We start from the raw sequence: 17977 nt of genomic DNA, 5'->3' as shown, positions 1-17977 counted from the left end.
GATGCTAGCCTTGCCCCTAAATCGGACGCCGCTGCTGCCCAATTTGGGGGGAATCCCGAGACTCATGCCCTGCCATTCCCAGGGAGAATGGTTTGGGGCAAACTACGGCTGTCTTGGGCCTCAGTTTCCCCATGTACAATGAAGGGGTCAGATTAGTCCCAGAAGGTCTAGATACTTTCATTCATTAAACACTGAGAAAAATCTTAAGAGGAACAGCGTCAGTTGGAGAGCCAGCAGACACTCCATTGCCCGTCCCAATACGAATGGGCAAATACAGCCTAGCGAGGAGTCCTGGGACTCACTTCGCAGCCAGGGCCGACTAACCACAGACCTAAGAGCCCCTTTACTTCTGGACCTCCGTCTACCGCGCTCTAAAATATGAATGATGCTTTCTTACTGCTGGGTTGTTGGAGGCGGATGTGGGATGGTGCTAACAAAGCGCGTAGCCGGGGCCTGGCCATAGTGGGTGCTGACAAACCGCTTACTGCCTGGAGGGACCGAGTTCCCTACCGACGGAGGGCCGAGCAGGGATTCAGATTCCTCTGGGCCGATCCCTTTCTCAGCTCCTTCCGCCCTGCCACCGCCCACTGCGTGCTGCTTTCGCCCGTCCCCTCCTCCCCCGCTCCTTCCCCTCCTTCCGCGCCGCCTTGCGTCTCCCGCCCGCTGTAGCCGGCGAGGAGCGCCGCACGTTGGCCCCGGCGCCAGGAGCTCCCGGGTTCCCGGGCGGGCACCGGAGTAAGGACCTGCGAGCGCAGCCCGAGGCGGGGCACGGCAGAGGACGCGGCGGGCGCGGGGTCCCGGCGAGCGCATTCCGAGGGGCGCCCAGGAGAAGGGGAACGCAGTCCCCGCCCCTGCACAGCGCTCGGCCCCCTCCGGCTCCGCGCGCGGCTACAACCTGGACTGGGCGCGCCCCCGGCATCCCGCATCTCTGCGCGCGTCCCACATCCCGCATCCGGCTTCCCAGCGGCCGGGCATGTAGCAGCGGTAGCAACGGCGGAATATGGGCGGGAACCACTCCCACAAGCCCCCAGTGTTTGACGAGAATGAGGAAGGTAAGAGGGCCAGGGGTGCGACTTCCCGCCTCGCGCCGCCCCGCTCGGGCAGGGGCCAGGCATCCCCTCCCTCCACCACACTCGGCCGAGCCCTGCGGGGCACCGCATGCTGCCCGGCGCGGGGACCCAGGCACGGCCACTTCGCCCAGCGAAGGCAGTGTGTGCCCGACCCCGTGCCAGGCGTGGCGCTTCTGCTGAGGCAACTCCTAGGTACCTCGTGCCGTTTAGTGGTCGGGACGGTGCCTTAGCGCGGGACTGGGGAGGCGGCTTCAGAGTTGAACCGGAAACCTGCACTTGGGGGTGTGGAAGGGAGGAGTTGACTTCGGAGACTAGTCTGGATGTTTCTAGGCTCGGGCTCCCCAGGAAACCGAGATTTCTTTGAGAGCCTGAGGCTGACGGAGGTGGCCTGGGGGAGCGGATTGCACCGTGTGTGTGTGTGTGTGTGTGTGTGTGTGTGTGTGTGTGCGCGCGCGCCCACGACGCATTTGGTCTCGTGCAAGGGCCTGTTGGATGCAGCTCTCTTCAGTCACCCAGGACAGCCCAGGGAAACTTTGCTAAACTCTGTGGTTCCGTCCTGCTCTGGGCAGCCTCCGTGGCGCAGAAGTGGTGTAGGCTCTCCAACCGCATCTCAACGTCCTGGCTGGGTCCTTGCAGTTCAGGTCGATAGAGCTCAGTATTGGACTAGCAGAACCCTCTTTTCAGTGCAGCGTGTCCCTGGAAAACTTACTTCACCTCTCTGAAACATTAGTCCCCTCATCTATGAAATGTAAGTTATGATACCACTTGCTACTTTATAGGGTTGTTTGAAGCTTAACCACTAGTAATCCACGTGAAAATTGCCTTATAAATGCAAGCAGTACCGAGCTGTGCCGTTATCTGTTAAGAGCCCTCTGCCTCTCAAAGCTGGTTTCCTACTGTGCTGACTCGCCAGTCTCCACTGTGCCCCAGATAAGAGCTGAGACATAGCACTTACTATGTTCCAGCCATGCTAGCACGCAGTGTTCACTCAGTCCTTTTCATGCCCCTTGAGGTGGCTGCCTTAGAAAGGGGGCTGTCCTGGTCACTGCTGGTAAGAAGTAGAGCTGGGCTTGAGGCAGGACAGTCTGCTTTGAAAGCTGTGCCTGTCATCATTACCCAGGGCATTGGCTATGTGCGTACATCATGGATGGCTTCTAGAACTCCCAGGGCTGTCAGTGCTACTCACGTGCCTGCTTGGAGAACCCTTCTCAAAAAGATAGATGAACACAGTCAAGGTTAAGGGAGCACCTGCTGTGTCAGGCCCAAGAGAGCCTTCCTTAAAGGAATTCCTAGGCGAATGGCCCTGAATGACCATCCATGGTGATAAGGGCTTTGAGAAACCAGTGCAGGGTCTTGGGGGCACTGAGAGGCCCCAGCTTTTCCTGGTCTTTAGTCTGGAGCACATGCAGGTAAGGAGCCAGTTTTGGACAGAGGAGAGGTGGGCACAAAGGTGATGGAGGCTCTTGCATGTCGCAATAAGAGTTTGAACACTATGCAGCATCACCCTCAATTGCAGGGGTTTGTGGTTCTAGCCTGGGTCAAAGGTCATGCTTTTGCTAATTTTCCCAGCATCTTTCTCTTTTATTTATAGAGGAAATTTGCCACCCTTATATTGAAAACCGTCTTTGTCTTTTATCCCCAGCTTGAAAATATTCATTGGCAAAATAGTTATCTCTGGTGTAGCCAACCTTTTGATTTTCCTGTTCCTTATTCTATAAGCAGATCGGGCCTAAGGTTAACTGCCTATTTTGGTGCTTGTTAAAATACAAGGTTAGGAGGCCGGGCATGGTGGCTCACGCATGTAATCCCAGCACTTTGGGAGGCTGAGGTGGGCAGATCACCTGAGGTCAGGAGAGGCCTGCCTGACCAACATGGTGAAACCCTGTCTCTACTAAAAATCAAAAATTAGCCGGGCATGTTGGCAGGAACCTGTAATCCCAGCTTCTTGGGAGGCTGAGGCAGGAGAATTCCTTGAACCCGGGGGGCGGAGGTTGTAGTGAACTGAGATCGCACCATTGCACTCTAGCCTGGGCACCAAGAATTAAGCTCTGTCTCAAAAAAAAAAAAAAAAAAAAAAGAAATATAAGGTTAGGGCTCTCCTCATTTTGCCATCTTCCAGCCCAATGAAACATTAACTTGTTTGATTTTGCCAGTATATCTCTCACACATTTCCTTGTACAGGTAAAACAGTATTACTTGCCACCAACCGACTCATTTATTTAGTAGGCATTTACTGTTCATATTTTCTGCACCCACCCCTGTGCTGGGGACTAGGAATATGAGGAGAATGAAGGCAAGTGTTAACTTGTTAACAAATTGTTAGCAATTTGTTAACAATTTGCTCCCGGCGCAAGTAAACCACCAGGACAACACAGGGTGTGTAAGTGCCCTGACGTGGGTGAGCTCAGGTGATGCTGATATCCTGGAGGAGGGTCCCTAACTCAGAGTGGGGAGGAGGGATCTGAAAAGGCCTCCTCTTTTAGACTGGCATCTTGCAGAAGTGGCAGGAGTTACCTGGGGGGAAGAAGTGGCTGATAGAAGGAGGAAGGACGTTTCAGAGAAAGGGAAGAGTATGTGCAAAGGCAGATGGTAAAGAGTAAGCCTGGCTCATGTAGGGGCATTGAGGGAGCTTAGTACTCCTGCACTGTGGAGTATGAAGCTGGAAGGCATAAAAAATGAACCCTGAATGCCTGGCCGGCCTTAAAGGGCCCAGTGGCCATGGTCAGGTGTTTGGACTTGATCTTATAGGCATTTTGGAGTCACTGAAGGGTTTTAAGCAGGGAGTGACATGGTCCAGTGAACAAACAAGCTCTCCCAAACCTAGTCATTGCGTGGTTGAAGGTTGAAGATGTAAACACCTGCCTGACCAGAACAAGTCTGATTTAAATACTTTGAAGCTAAACCACAGCTAAATATTTGCCATTTTGTAATTGTGACAGGACCATCATCCACATTCTTTAGGCTAAAGTTTAATTCATTGTGTGCAAGTGGTCACAGCTGTTCACGCTCACATGATATATAATAAGCAGAGACAGGATCATGCCACAGATTAATTGGCAGAGTTGCTTTTCTTCAAAGTGTTGCATAAAATAATGGTGGCTTTACTGTGGATGTCGTCTAAGATTTGGTGAAATAGGGCATGTTAGCTGAGCCTCCTCCAGTTGCAAATGATGGAAAAGCAACATTAAGTGCTTTTGTTGTTTTTTAAAAAACAAAAGGTCTCACTCTGTCACTCAGGCTGGAGGGCAGTGGTGGGATCTTAGCTCACTGCAGCCTCAACTTCCCAGGCTCAAGGAGTCCTTCCGTGTCTCAGTCTCCCAAGTAGCTGGGACAATAGGCTTGTACCATTATGCCTGGCTAATTTTTAATTTTTTTTAAATTTTTTTATTTTTAGAGTCAAGGTCTCACTCTGTTGCCCGAGCTGACAAAGTGCTTTTAGGGGAATAAATTGGCTCTGGCCATTTCTTGCCTTCTCCATCATTACCATTCTTGTCCAAGCCGTGGTCATAGCTCTTGTTTGGATTATTATAGTCACCTCCCTAAGTCCTTAAATGGTCTGTCCTTACTCCTGTCACTGTCCCCTCAATGCAGCAGACAGATTGATCCTGTTAAAATATGCCATGGGCCAGATCAGTCCTCTGCTCTGCTCAGTCCACCCTCAAATCCTCCTTCCAGCCCTAGGCACAATTTGCATCATTGAGAAAATAAAAGCTGAAGTCCTTATGGATGCCCACCACGGCTACCCTCTGAGACTGCACCTTCCTCTGTCTCTCCCGGCTCACCTGCCTCCTTCCTGTTTGTCCAACATGCCCTGCATCCTCACACCATAGCCCTGGCCCCTGCCCCTCTTGCCCGAGGGCATCTCCCTGACAGTCCACTCTCATTTCCTTCAGGTCTCCAGGAAAATGTTATTGACTCATTAGACCCTCATCGATCACCCTACTTAAAATGTCATTCCAAATCCTTTTCCTTGCTGTATTTTTTTTTTTTTGGTGGCAATTATCACCATCTATCATAATATTTATTTTACTTATTTTCTTGGTTATTGTCTGTTTTTCTCCACTCAGTGCAAGTACCTTAAATCAGGGATCCCCAACCCCTGGGCCACAGACTGGTATCAGTCCGTGGTCTGTAGGAACTGGGCCGTCAGCAGGAGGTGAGTGGCGAGTGAGGGAGCATTAACCCCTGAGTTCTGCCTCCTATCAGATCAGCAGCAGCATTAGGTTCTGGTGGGAGTGCAAATCCTACTGTGAACTGCGCATGTGAGGGATCTAGGTTGTGCACTCCTTACGAGAATCTAACCAGTGCCTGATGATCTCAGGTGGAACGGTTTCATCCTGAAACTGTCCTCCCTCTGTCCATAGAAAATTTGTCTTCCATGAAACTGATCCCTGGTGCCAAAAAGGTTGAGGACCACTGCCTTCAGTAGAGGGATCTTATGTGATTGTTTCTTCCTAAGGAATTGCAAGCTCCTTGAGGTAGGGGTTTTACATAGTTTATTCACTTCTATATCCCTAAGGCCTAAAATAACACCTGTAACATAACAGATGTCTGGTAATTTTTTGTTGAATAAATGAATGAGTGAATGAATGAAGGTGTCGATCTCATCAGCCAAGGCTGGAACCAGGCTCCCTATAATATCAAGAATCTTCATTCCTGGATTCTGTGCTTTATTCTCAGGCAGACTGTCTCTTCACGGGGCTCCCACAGCCTCCATGTCGATAGCTCCAGAACTCTGAGTATGGAAAAGAGAGTATCTTTCTCGTAGTAGTTGCAGAAAATGTCCCATTTTCTATTGCAGAAAAATAGAGCCTTTGATGGGCTCTAATTGAGCCTTGGGTATTCTTGAATCAGTTACTGTGAGTAGGGAGATTTGAGGCTCTAATCAGCTGGACTGGGTCACATGCCTACTTTTAGATTCAGGCGGTAGCGTCAGCTCCACTTGAGGCATTTGGAATAAGGGTCTATGTGAAGAATTTTCCCAAGGGATATTGGAGTATCAACGGAAAAAGGGCAAGTGGATGCTGGGCAGGCAGATAGAAAGAAAAAACATTCATCCCCCACACCTGTTGTTACTGTGTTCCTTGGAGCACAGGCTGGGACCCTTTGGCGTATCCTACTTAATCATTGGATTCCACGTCCACCTTTTGCACTAGACTACAACCTCCTAAAGAACAGCACTCAGTTGTTTTCCACCTTTGTATCTGCAAGGCCTAGAATAAGGCCAACGAGGGCATAGAGCGGCCATCTGTTGAATGGAAGATGAAAACAGTCACTTATTGGGGGCCAATTTCTTGCATTCCTTTGGGTTCTGAAGCTGTTGAGAAACAAACTGATTTATTTTCAGTAAAGTCATTGGAGACTATGCCTTGGATTTGAGACCAGAATGGCCTTCCTACTCTTGTCCTTCAATTTTGACCCTGAGACTTGCTTGAGCAGAGAACTGGTTTTTCAGAGTGGACCCTACACTGCCAGTAGCTTGGTGGCTCTTAATCATGGTGCACAGAGAACTCATAAGAAATTCCCAAAAAGAGATAGGACACAGCTAAATGGCAGCCCGTGATGATTTCTGACTGTTGCATATCATGACTCGGGATGTCACCTCTCTTCCCAGTGAGAGAGAAGGCAAAGCTTTTGCCTGCTCCTTTCTAGGTAAGACAAAATTCCTGCTTTGTGGGATCGCAAAGGGGCCTAGAGCTCGGGGGTTGGCTTTTCGACAGTATGAGCTGAAGTGAATAGGTGTTAGCATAGAGGCAGGATTTATGTTGAGTCTTGAGGGAAGGGTTTAAACGCCTCAAGAGATAAAGGATAGTATTTTAGCAGGATCAAACAGCATAATCTGGTGCTGAGCCTAGGCATTTTTCCGGGAGAATGGGAAGAAACAGATATTCTTAGCATTACACCCTTAGCTAAAATCTGGACTTTGAGAAATGGCAGACTGAGATGAAGAAACTGTTCTACAAGGAACGTTGAGGGTCCTAACACCCTAAAAGGATATTCTAGTTTAGAGAACAGTGAGGACACATAGTTTAGGATACCAGAGGAGAATTTCTGGTTAAGGCAGACCTGAATTACCTAAGAAGAGAAAAACAGACTCTGTTAGACTGAGGTCATTCCCTTAGCTGGAGCCAACCAAGGAAAACATGGATGTCAATGTTGTTAGCAGTCCTGGAGTCTTCCTCTTCTCAGTCCTTGATTTTTGTGACCTCCTCGGAGTACCCTTATACATTGAAGATTTTGGCCTCTGCTTCATCTCCCACAAGTGCTCCATCTGTGAAGTCATCAATATAAATATCTCATTCTTTCAAGGCGGGACATTATCCTGTTTGAATGTGGGAACATTATCACTGTTCACCAACATCCTGTTCCCCTGTACTTTCATACACACACACAAAATTATACCTCCTTGTCCCCTTGAAGTTATGTGAGACCATGTGACTTGTTTTGGTCCATTTGAGTAGAGATGATATGTGTCATGTCTTGGAGAAAGTATTGAAGACCTAGTGAGTGTCACTTTATATCACTCTGTCTTGGAGCAACCACAGTGATCTACATGGTGGAACTTATTTCAGTCTGGTTCCCAGAGTGAGAACATGGATCAGAGATCACACTCACTACTAGCCAGCCTGCAGTGAGATATGGCATGAGTGGGACAGACTCTTTTGCCATCTTTTTTTTGTTTTGTTTTGTTGTTTGTTTTTGAGACAGGGTCTCAGTCTGGTGCCCAGCTGGAGTGCAGTGGTGTGATCGTGACTCACTGCAGCCCCAACCTCCCCGGCTCAAGCAGTCCTCCCATGTCAGCCTACAAAGTAGACCACAGGAACGCACTACCATGCCCTGCTGGTTTATTTATTTATTTTTAATTTATTTTATTTATTTATTTTTTGATACAGAGTCTCTCTCTCTCTCTGTCTCCCAGGCTGGAGTGCAGTGGCGTGGTAGCAGCTCACTGCAACCTCTGCCTCCCAGGTTCAAGTGATTCTCGTGCCTCAGCCTCTCCAGTACCTGGGATTACAGGGAGGTGCCACCATGCCCAGATAATTTTTGTATTTTTGGTAGAGATGGGGTTTCACCATGTTGGCCAGGCTGGTCTCGAACTCCTGACCTCAGGTAATCTGCCCACCTTGGCCTCTCAAAGTTCTGGGATTACAGGCATGAGCCACCATGGCCAGCTGCTAATTGTAGAGCTGGGGTTTTGGGGTTTATGTTGCCCATGCTGATCTTGGATTCCTGTGTGCAAGCAGTCCTCCCACCTCAGCCTACCAAAGTGCTGAGATTACAGGTGTGAGCTACTGCTTTTTGCTATCTTAAGTCACTGAGATTTGGGGCTGCTCATTACCACCGTGTACCCACGCCTATCCTGACTGGTACACCTACCCAAACCAGCCCAACCTCAAGGAGAAAGCATTCGCTATTTTACAATTAAGTATTATATTGGCTGCATTGTTATTGTAGATACCCTTTATCACACTGAAGATGTTTCCTTCTATCCTGATTTGCTGACAGTTTTTATTGGTAATGGCAGTTGAATGTAAACAAATGCCCTTTTCTGCATCTATTGAGACAATATGTGACCTTTCTCCTTTTTCTGATCAGACAAGAATTATACTGATTGATTTGTAAATGTTAAATCAACTTTTCATTCTTGGGGTAAACACCACTTCATCATGATGTGATATATTCTTGGATTTGATTTGCCAATATTTTGTCTATAACTTTTTAATAAGAAGATACTATAAACTTTATGCCAATACATTTGAAGTGGACAAAATAACTACTCTATAAAAACACAACTTGCTGAAAATAATACAGGGGAAATTTAAATATCAGAATAGAACTAAATCTGTAATAAAACTTTCACGTGAAGAAAAGTCTAGGCTCAGATGTCTTCATAGGTGAAGTCTTCCAAACATTAGAAATAATAATAATATTCTACAAACACTATCAGAGAATAGGAAGGAAGAGACATTTTTTATTTTTTATTTATTTATTTTTTTTTTTTTGAGACGGAGTCTCGCTGTGTCGCCCAGGCTGGAGTGCAGTGGCCGGATCTCAGCTCACTGCAAGCTCTGCCTCCCGGGTTTTTACGCCATTCTCCTGCCTCAGCCTCCCGAGTAGCCGGGACTACAGGCGCCCGCCACCTCGCCCAGCTAGTTTTTTGTATTTTTTAGTAGAGACGGGGTTTCACCGTGTTAGCCAGGATGGTCTCGAACTCCTGACCTCGTGATCCCCCCGTCTCGGCCTCCCAAAGTGCTGGGATTACAGGCTTGAGCCACCGTGCCCGGCCAAGAGACATTTTTTAATGACTTTATGAAGTTTTTGTATCAGTGTTATACTGATCTCATTAAAAGAATTAGGAAGTATACCAAACTTTGGGAGAGTTTGTGAAGGACTGTTGTTATTATTATTATTTTGAGACAGAGTTTCATTCTTGTTGGCCAGGCTGGAGTGCGAAGGTGTGATCTCGGCTCACTGCAACCTCTGTCTTCCGGGTTCAAGTAATTCTCCTGCCTCAGCCTCCCAAGTAGCTGAGATTACAGGCATGTGCCACTATGCCCAGCTATTTTTGTATTTGTAGTAGAGACAGAGTTTCTCCATGTTAGTCAGGCTGGTCTCAAACTCCCAATCTCAGGTGATCCACCTGCCTCCGCCTCCGTAAGTACTGGGATAACAGGTGTGAACCACTGCTCCTGGCCAGGACTGTTATTATTGATAAGTTTCAAGTTTATTGACATAACGTTATTCACAATATCATCTTACTATCTTTTCCAGTGTTTGTAGGATCTGTAGTGATATCTCCTTTTTCAATTCTGATTTTGGTAATTTGTGCTTTCTTTTTCACTTTTTTTAATTGGCCTTTCTTGGTTTATCAGTTTTTAAATTTAAAAATAACTTTTGGTTTAATTTTTATTTGTTTTCTTTTTGATTCACTGATTTTTTAAAAATAGTTTTCTTCTGTATACTTTTTGGTTTAATTTACTGTTCTTTTTCTAGGTTTTTGATATAGAGCCTTAGATCATTGATTATATTTACTCACGTATTCTATACTTTATTTTTTATTTCACTTAGGAGTTTCCGATGGAATTAATTTCCTTTGATGAAGTATTCTCTTCATCATTTCTTTTATTGCATGCTTTGTAGTGACAAATTTTCTCACCTTGTACTTGTCTGAAAATGTCTTTATTTAGACCTTACTTATGAGTGATTCTTTTGCCGGTTATCAAATTCTATGTCAGTAGGTTTTTTCTTCAGCATTTTGAATATGTGGTTTATTGTCTTTTGCCCTCCATTGTTTCTGAGCAAAAGACAGCTGCCAGTTCTATTTTTCCTCCTTTTAAGCTTATACGTTTTTCTTGCCAAACTGCTTTTAAGAGTTTATATTCCCATTCAGAAACCTAACGATGGTGTGCATAGGTATAATGATCTGGCCATCTCTGCTTGTTGTGAGTGCTTCTTGGATTTGTATCTTAGGGGCTTTGTTTGTTTTGGAGGATTTTAATTTTGTCATTTAACATTGGTTGTGACATTTTCCCCTTCTCCTTACATGATCAAACTCAAATTGCAAAGGCATTAGACCTTATCACTATGCCCCATCTGGGTTTGACAATACTTCTGTGTCTTTTGTTCTTTTTTCTCTCCTTGTTTTTAGTCTGAATATTTTCTTCTGTCCTCTTTTTTAGTCACTTCAGGTCTGTCTGCTATTAAGTACAGCCATTAACTTCTTAATATTATTTATTGTGTTTTTTAGTTCTAGAATTATCAGTGGGTTCTCTTTTATGTCTTTCAAATCTCTGCTGAAATTCTCAAAACTTGTCTTTTGTGTCTTAAACGTATTACCCAAGTTCATTTAGAAGGTGTGTTTGGTAACTCCATTATTTAGTAACCCTGTGGGTCTATTTCCATCGTCTATTGTTTCATTTTAAACCTATCTTGTCCTCTAATTTGCCTTTTTGTAAAAAAATTACATGCTGGGTATTATATAGGAAATAGTATAGAGAGAATTCGAGGCTTTGGACGATATTATATTTCCTAGAAAGATTTTCCTTCGGGTCTTTGCAGGCATCTGTGCTAGAGGTGATAGGAATCATGCGTCATCTTAAATCCTCACAGAGACTCAAATGGTTTGAAGTCCTGTGAGGGCTGGTCTATATTTCACACTTACTGCTAGAATGTAGCTCTGTGGTGTTCTTACCAAAGCCTGGGTGTTTACCAAGCCTCCTCCTCTTTGGTAGTTTCCGATGTTCAGTGTTTGTCCCCCGCCTGAAGCCTGCGAGTGCTTCCAAAGTAGCGCCTCACCTTCTTGGAATCTGCTTGCCTGATTGGCAGATTCCACTTGCTGTGCCCATTTCTTTGAATTTTCCTTTCTCCCAGATATTTGTCCTGAAGTTCTTCTTCCTTTGATAGCTCTATAACTCCTCCAAACAGATTTTTCAAAAGTGTATTTTGTGCAGTTATATGTAGTTTTACTTAGCAGGAAGGTTGACCGAAAATATTCCAGTCCACCAGAAGCAGAGCTCCTCTCCTCAGTATTTATCTGTACACAAGCGCCTTCTGTTTTAAAGATAAGCTCTCCCTAATCCCTGTGCTACCTCAGATCTACTACCTAACTGTCCTCACTCTCATAACAGAGCTTCGTGAAAAAGCAGTCCACACTTGGTGTCTTCACTTTCTTAGTGATAACATATTCCTCACGTCACTACATCTAGCTTTTCCTCATTTGCATTAAGCAGCTCTGACTAGGAGCTTTTTGTTTTTGAAGGCAGCAGGTAACTGTAAGTCGTGTCTTTTTGGGACACAAAAAATGAGCCAACTCATGAACCTCACCATCCAGCGGAAGAAATAGAGCATGTACAGTTCCCCTGAAGCTCCTTGAATGTGCTCCACTCCCTTTACCGTTTTTGAACTCCTATACAATACAGTGTTTAGTTTGTTTTTTGTTTGTTTGTTTGTTTTTTGAGGCAGAGTCTTGCTCTGTCACCCAGGCTGGAGTGCAGTGGTGCGATCTCGGCTCACTGCAAGCTCCGCCTCCCAGGTTCAGGCCATTCTCCTGCCTCAGCCTCCCGAGTAGCTGGGACTACAGGCGCCCGCCACCACGCCTGGCTAATTTTTTGTATTTTTAGTAGAGACGGGATTTCACTGTGTTAGACAGGATGGTCTCGATCTCCTGATCTCGTGATTCACCTGCCTCGGCCTCCCAAAGTGCTGAGATTACAGCGTGAGCCACCACACCCGGCCAGTTTTTGTTATTTTTGAAATTTATAAAAGTGGTAGCATGTTTAATGTGGTTTTGTATAGTTTGCTGTTTTCACTCAAGATTGCACTTCTAGAATTCATCCATGCTGCTGTGAGTAGCTGCCATCTATTCATTTTCATTACTATTCCATTCAGTTACTGTAGCATAACTCATTTATTTTTTCTTCGGACCCTGATTGTACTGTACTGCTTCTGGTTTTTTACTATTATGAACCATACAGCTGTGAACAATTTTGTGTATGTCTCCTGTTGCACATATATCAGATTTTCTCTAGGATGAATGCCACAGGAGAGCTGCTAGGTCATAGTATAGTTGTGTGTCCAAATTTTATAAGATGATGGCAAATTGTTTACCAAGGTGATCATATTAATTTATACTCTGACAAGCCATGCGTAGGCATTTCCATTGCTCTACATCAGCACTGTTCTATAGAAATGTGACTCAGTCAACAAATGAGAACCACATATGTCATTTTTAATAATACATTTTATTTAACCGAACATACCCCAAATATTACCTTTCTTTCTTTTTTTTTTTTTTTCCTTGAGAGAGTCTCACTGTGTCACCCAGGCTGGAGTGCAGTGGCGCAGTCTTGCTCACTGCAAGCTCCACCTTCTGGGTTCACGCCATTCTCCTGCCTCATCCTCCCGAGTAGCTGGGACTACAGGTGCCCACCACCACGCCCGGCTAATTTTTGTATTTTTAGTAGAGACGGGGTTTCACCATGTTGGCCAGGCTAGTCTCAAACTCCTGACCTCAAGTGATCCACCTGCCTTGACCAGTGCTGGCCAAATATTATCATTTCATTGTGTAATAAACCTCAACATTGTTGAGATATTTTACATTAGTTTATTCACACTGTGTCTTTGAAATTGAGTGCATATTTTACACTTGCAGCATGTCTTAATCTGGGTTAGCTACATTTAAAGTGTTCCAAAGTCACATGTGGCTATTAGCTAACTTATCAAACAGCATACGTTTATTTTCTTGCCAATATTTACTACTGTTGACTTTTCATATTTGTCAGTTGATTGAGCATGCAGTAGTATTTCATTGTTTTTAATTGCATTTTGTCACTATTGAGGTTGAAGTGTCTTTATATATTAAGTTTCCAGTCATGTTTCTGGTTTTGTGACGTTCCTGTTCATAACTTTGTTATTTTTTAAATTAGAAGTCTGTCTTCTTTGATTGACTTGTAGCTCTTTATACAGTCTACGTGACATTTCCTTGTCAGTTATGTGTTGCAAATATTTTATTCTATTTTGCAATTTCACTTTTCAAGCCCTTTATTGTATCTGTTGACATCATAAATGTCTTCATTTTAATTTAGTAATACCCATTAAACTTTCCTTGTTTATATTTTATGTATAAATATGTATATGCATAAATATGTATATTTATACACAAAATATATATTATGTATAACAATATTATATATGACATATTTATTATATTACATAAAATATATTTATATATTATATATTTATATAATATGATAATATAATTATATATAATATATAAAAATCTATTTCTCCATAAGAAAACCTTCTCCACCTTAAGATTTATGCATATTTTTTATTGATGCAATATTTCCTCTAGTTTTGGTGACATTACTCCCTCCAAAGTTTCCCCCTGCTTTTCTGGCTGTTCCTTCGCCTTCTTTGCAAGGCTGGCTTCCTCTCACTTGCAATGAAGGCTGGAGTTCCTCAAGGTTGAGCAGTTGGACCTCTTAGCTTTCTGTACTATCTCCCTAGGTGATCTTGTCAACCTCTGCCTGTTCAGTCACTCTGTATCAGTCAGGGTGCAGTCAGGACTCAGAACCTATACCAGTTTTCAAAAAGGGAAAATGTAATTCCAAGAACTGTCAACCGATAAAAAGGTTAACTACTAAGTAGAGTCAAAGAGGGCTCTAGGAGGTATAGAAGCAGCAACTTAAGCAAAACACCTAGTTTCTCTAGGGCTGAGGAAGAGTGAACACGTAAAAGAACTCAGAAACTTAGAAGGTGGCCCCCTTCTCCACGAAGTCTGTGATTCAGATGTCTCTGGAGAAGGCATTGTTGCCGGAATAGGCAGCCTATTGGCAATGCCTAACACGAGGCCAGCTGGAAAATGTCTAGAAATGTCTACAGGGTCCAGCTCCGATATCACAAATCTGATTTGGAGCTGAGAGTCAATAAATTAATAACTGTCATATATTTCTATATGACAGTGACTCAGTAATTTTTTTTTTTTTTTTTTTTTTTGGAGACAGAATCTTGCTCTGTTGCCCAGGTTGGAGAGCAGTGGTGTGATCTTGGCTCACTGCAACCTTTGCCTCCTGGTTTCAAGCAATTCTCCTGCCTCAGCCTCCCAAATAGCTGGGATTACAGGCATGCATCACCACACCTATCTAATTCTTGTATTTTTAGTAGTGACGGGGTTTCACTATGTGGGCCAGGCTAGTCTCAAACTCCTGGCCTCAAGTGATCTGCCCACCTCGGCCTCCCAAAGTGCTGGGATTACAGGTGTGAGCCACCATGCCCGGCCAGACTCAATAATTTTTTACCTTAATTCATATTTCTCCTCTGATTTCCAAACTTCCAGTTTCCTATTTATAATTCCATTTGGATATCTCAAAATAATTATTATCTCAAATTCAACATGACTTCACTGAACTAATTTTCTTCCAGAATTTCCTAGTTTTGTGTATAGTGTCATTATCCATTCAGTTACAGAAGCCAACGTCTCAGGTTTTTCCCTTATCCCCCTAAATCCAATTAAGCACCTGGCTATGTCGATTTTATCTCCTGAATAGCTCACAAATCTGCCCGTCTTTCCAGCCACACCAACCTCAATTCAAACATCACGTTTCATGTGGACTCCCCTGGGCTTCCTGACTGGCCTCCCTGTCTTCTCTTGCACTTTCAGAATATCCCCCACCCAACAGCTAGAAAATAGCTTCAAATCGCAAGTATGATCGTGTCAGTTCCTTGCTTAACATTTTTCAATGGCTTCCATTGCTCTCCGGACAAAGATTATAACCTGTAATACATCCTTCAAAACCCTGTGTAGTCTAAAACCTGCCCAGTTCTCCCACCTCACCGCAAGCTGTGTTCCCCTTCACTGCGCATGTTCAATTAGTCACTGCATTTAAAGTTTTCAGCCAAATCTCTCGCAGATGACAACTGTCCCATAAATTTAGCTATTTCTTACTCTTACAATCAATGTTGTTATTCATACTCTTCAACCACACAGCCATTCTTTCAGTTTTTAAAAAGTTTACTCCTGCCCCAGGACCTTACTCTGTGTCGTTCTCTCCACCTGAAACACTCTCCATCTTACCCCATTTGACTCGGTCATCTCCCTCTTATCTTTCTTCAAGATGCCTTATCTGCTTCCTAGACTGAGTAATTCCTCCTAGAAGGCCCCCTGAAATTATCGCATGCTCATTCATAGCATTGAACACAGTTGTAATTCTGCATTTACTCTTGTGGCTATTTCATTAAGTCAGTATATTAGTCTGTTTTCACACTGCTGATAAAGACATACCTGAGACTGGGTAATTATTAACGGAAGAAGCTTAATGGACTCACAGTTCCATGTGGCTGAGAAAACCTCACAATCGTGGTGGAAGGCAAAAGGCACATCTTGCATGGCAGCAGGCAAGAGAGAATGAGAACCAAGTGAAAGGCTTTCCCTTATGAAACATCAGATCTCATGAGACTTATTCCCTACCATGAGAACAGTATGGGGGAACCGCCCTCATGATTCAGTTATCTCCCACTGGGTCCCTCCCACAACACGTGGGAATTATGGGAGCTACAATTCAAGATGAGATTTGGGTGGGGACACAGCCAAACCATATCAGTCAGTCACCCCCACAAGACTGTAATCGCCACAAGGACTGGGTCTATGGCTCTTGAGGTGTCTCCTGTGGGCCCCACTGCTTTAGAAAGTGTCTATCATTGTAGCTGCTGGTTCTTGAGTATCAGAAAAGGCTAAGAAAAATCACTGTGTAACCTTATAAAGGTTACAGGTTCCTTCCCAGTATTTAAAGGAGAAAGCCTAGGGAAAGGGAAAATAAAATTATATTTAACAAACACCTACCATGGGCCAAACATTTTTTATACACAACATTATATGATCTTTATTTTTATTTTTATTTCAATAGCTTTAAGGGTACAAGTGTGTTTTAGTCCATTCGCACATTACTATAAAGAAATACCTGAGACTGGGTAATTTATAAATAAAAGAGGTCTAATTGGCTCATGGTTCTGCAGGCTGTATAGGAAGCATGATGGCTTCTAGGGAGGCCTCAGGAAACTTAACAATCATGGCGGAAGGCGAAGTGGAAGCAGGCACATCTTCCATGGCTGGAGCAGGAGGATAAGAGAGAGGGAGGAGGTGCCACACATTTTTAAACAACCAGGTCTCATGAGAACTCTATCATGTGAACAGCACCGAGTGGGAAGTCCTCCCTCATGATCCAGTCACCTCCCACCAGATCCCACCTCCAACACTGGGGATTATAATTCAGCATGAGATTTGGGCAGGGACACAAATCCAAACCATATCAAAGTGGATGAATTGTGTAGATTACTTTCAATGGCAAAAACCACAGTAACTTTTGCACCAACCTATACAATTCATCCATTGTAAGTTAACTTTCAATGGCAATAACTTTGCACCAACCTAATATAATGGTGAAGTCTGAAATTTTAGTGCACCAGTCACTGAGGTAGCATACATTGTACCCAATATGTAGTTTTTCATCCTTCACTCCTTTCCCATTCTCCCTCCATCTGAGTCTCATGTTCATTATACCACTCTGGAAGCCTTTGCATACCTGAGCTCCCACTTACAAGTGAGAACATACAACATTTGGTTTTCCACTCCTGAGTTACTTAGAATAATGGCCTCCAGTTCCAGCCAAGTTGCTGTTATCTAATGTTTAGAATAACAGTGTGAGAGAGGTTTTGTTCGCTCTATTTTATACCCGGAGATATTGGGATTTCCAAGAGGTTAACTAAGTTGTCTCAGGTGATGTAATTGTGGTGCTTGGACTCACTTCTTTCTGTATAACTGAAAAGCTCTTCCCTCAAGTTGGCCTTTCCCAAAACTCAATAATTTGCATCCCACCTGCAGAATTATTATTATTATTTTTTACCATAGCCATGTACTACCTGTACTATTGTTTAATACTTTTCTCTATCTTGACCATGACTTTAATAGAATTTTTTTGCAAGGAAACTTTGTTTCTTTCTACTTTCTACTAAATTGGAGCCAGATTGTGACTACTATAAATGGAAAATGAAATAAAATAAAAATTAAGATGGATGCAAAACAATGATATTCAGTGTAGTAAGATTTTTTTCATTAACATATTCATTATTTGCATAGTTACCTATTGTGTGTGCATATGTATGTGGCAAGAACACGTAAGACCTATTCCCTTAGCAGATTTCCAGTATATAGTATGTTATTATTAACAACAGCCACGATGATATTGTTAACCTTTTGTAGACCTTTAGTTTGTGACTTGTTCCATGGATAATTTTGCAATGGATTTGTAAATGTGTGAATGAGCAGTAGTGCTGCATGGCAGTTGTACAGATGCAGCGTTGGAGCTGTGGAGAGGTCTGCAAGGTATGCCAAGCTTAAGGGTTTGTTTTTA

General features: G+C 43.9%; 1 protein-coding gene across 7 annotated transcripts in view; it reads left to right on the top strand.

The window, feature by feature from the left end:
• Positions 1-649: 649 nt before the first annotated feature.
• Positions 650-17977, top strand: part of STK32B (serine/threonine kinase 32B) — a 408290-nt gene continuing 390962 nt past the window's right edge. For 5 of the 7 annotated variants that reach the window (XM_005554457.5, XM_005554455.5, XM_065544765.2 and 2 more), the window contains exon 1: positions 650-1052. In XM_005554457.5, coding sequence (XP_005554514.3) covers positions 1001-1052 — 52 coding nt within the window. In that variant the 5' untranslated portion in view covers positions 650-1000. The other 2 variants (XM_074039417.1, XM_065544766.2) reach the window with 2 other exon arrangements.

Source organism: Macaca fascicularis, chromosome 5 (assembly GCF_037993035.2).
Source record: "Macaca fascicularis isolate 582-1 chromosome 5, T2T-MFA8v1.1".
In the NCBI taxonomy this organism is placed as follows: domain Eukaryota; kingdom Metazoa; phylum Chordata; class Mammalia; order Primates; family Cercopithecidae; genus Macaca; species Macaca fascicularis.
Note: the sequence above shows the minus strand (reverse complement) of the source record. Positions and strands in the feature narration are given on the sequence as shown.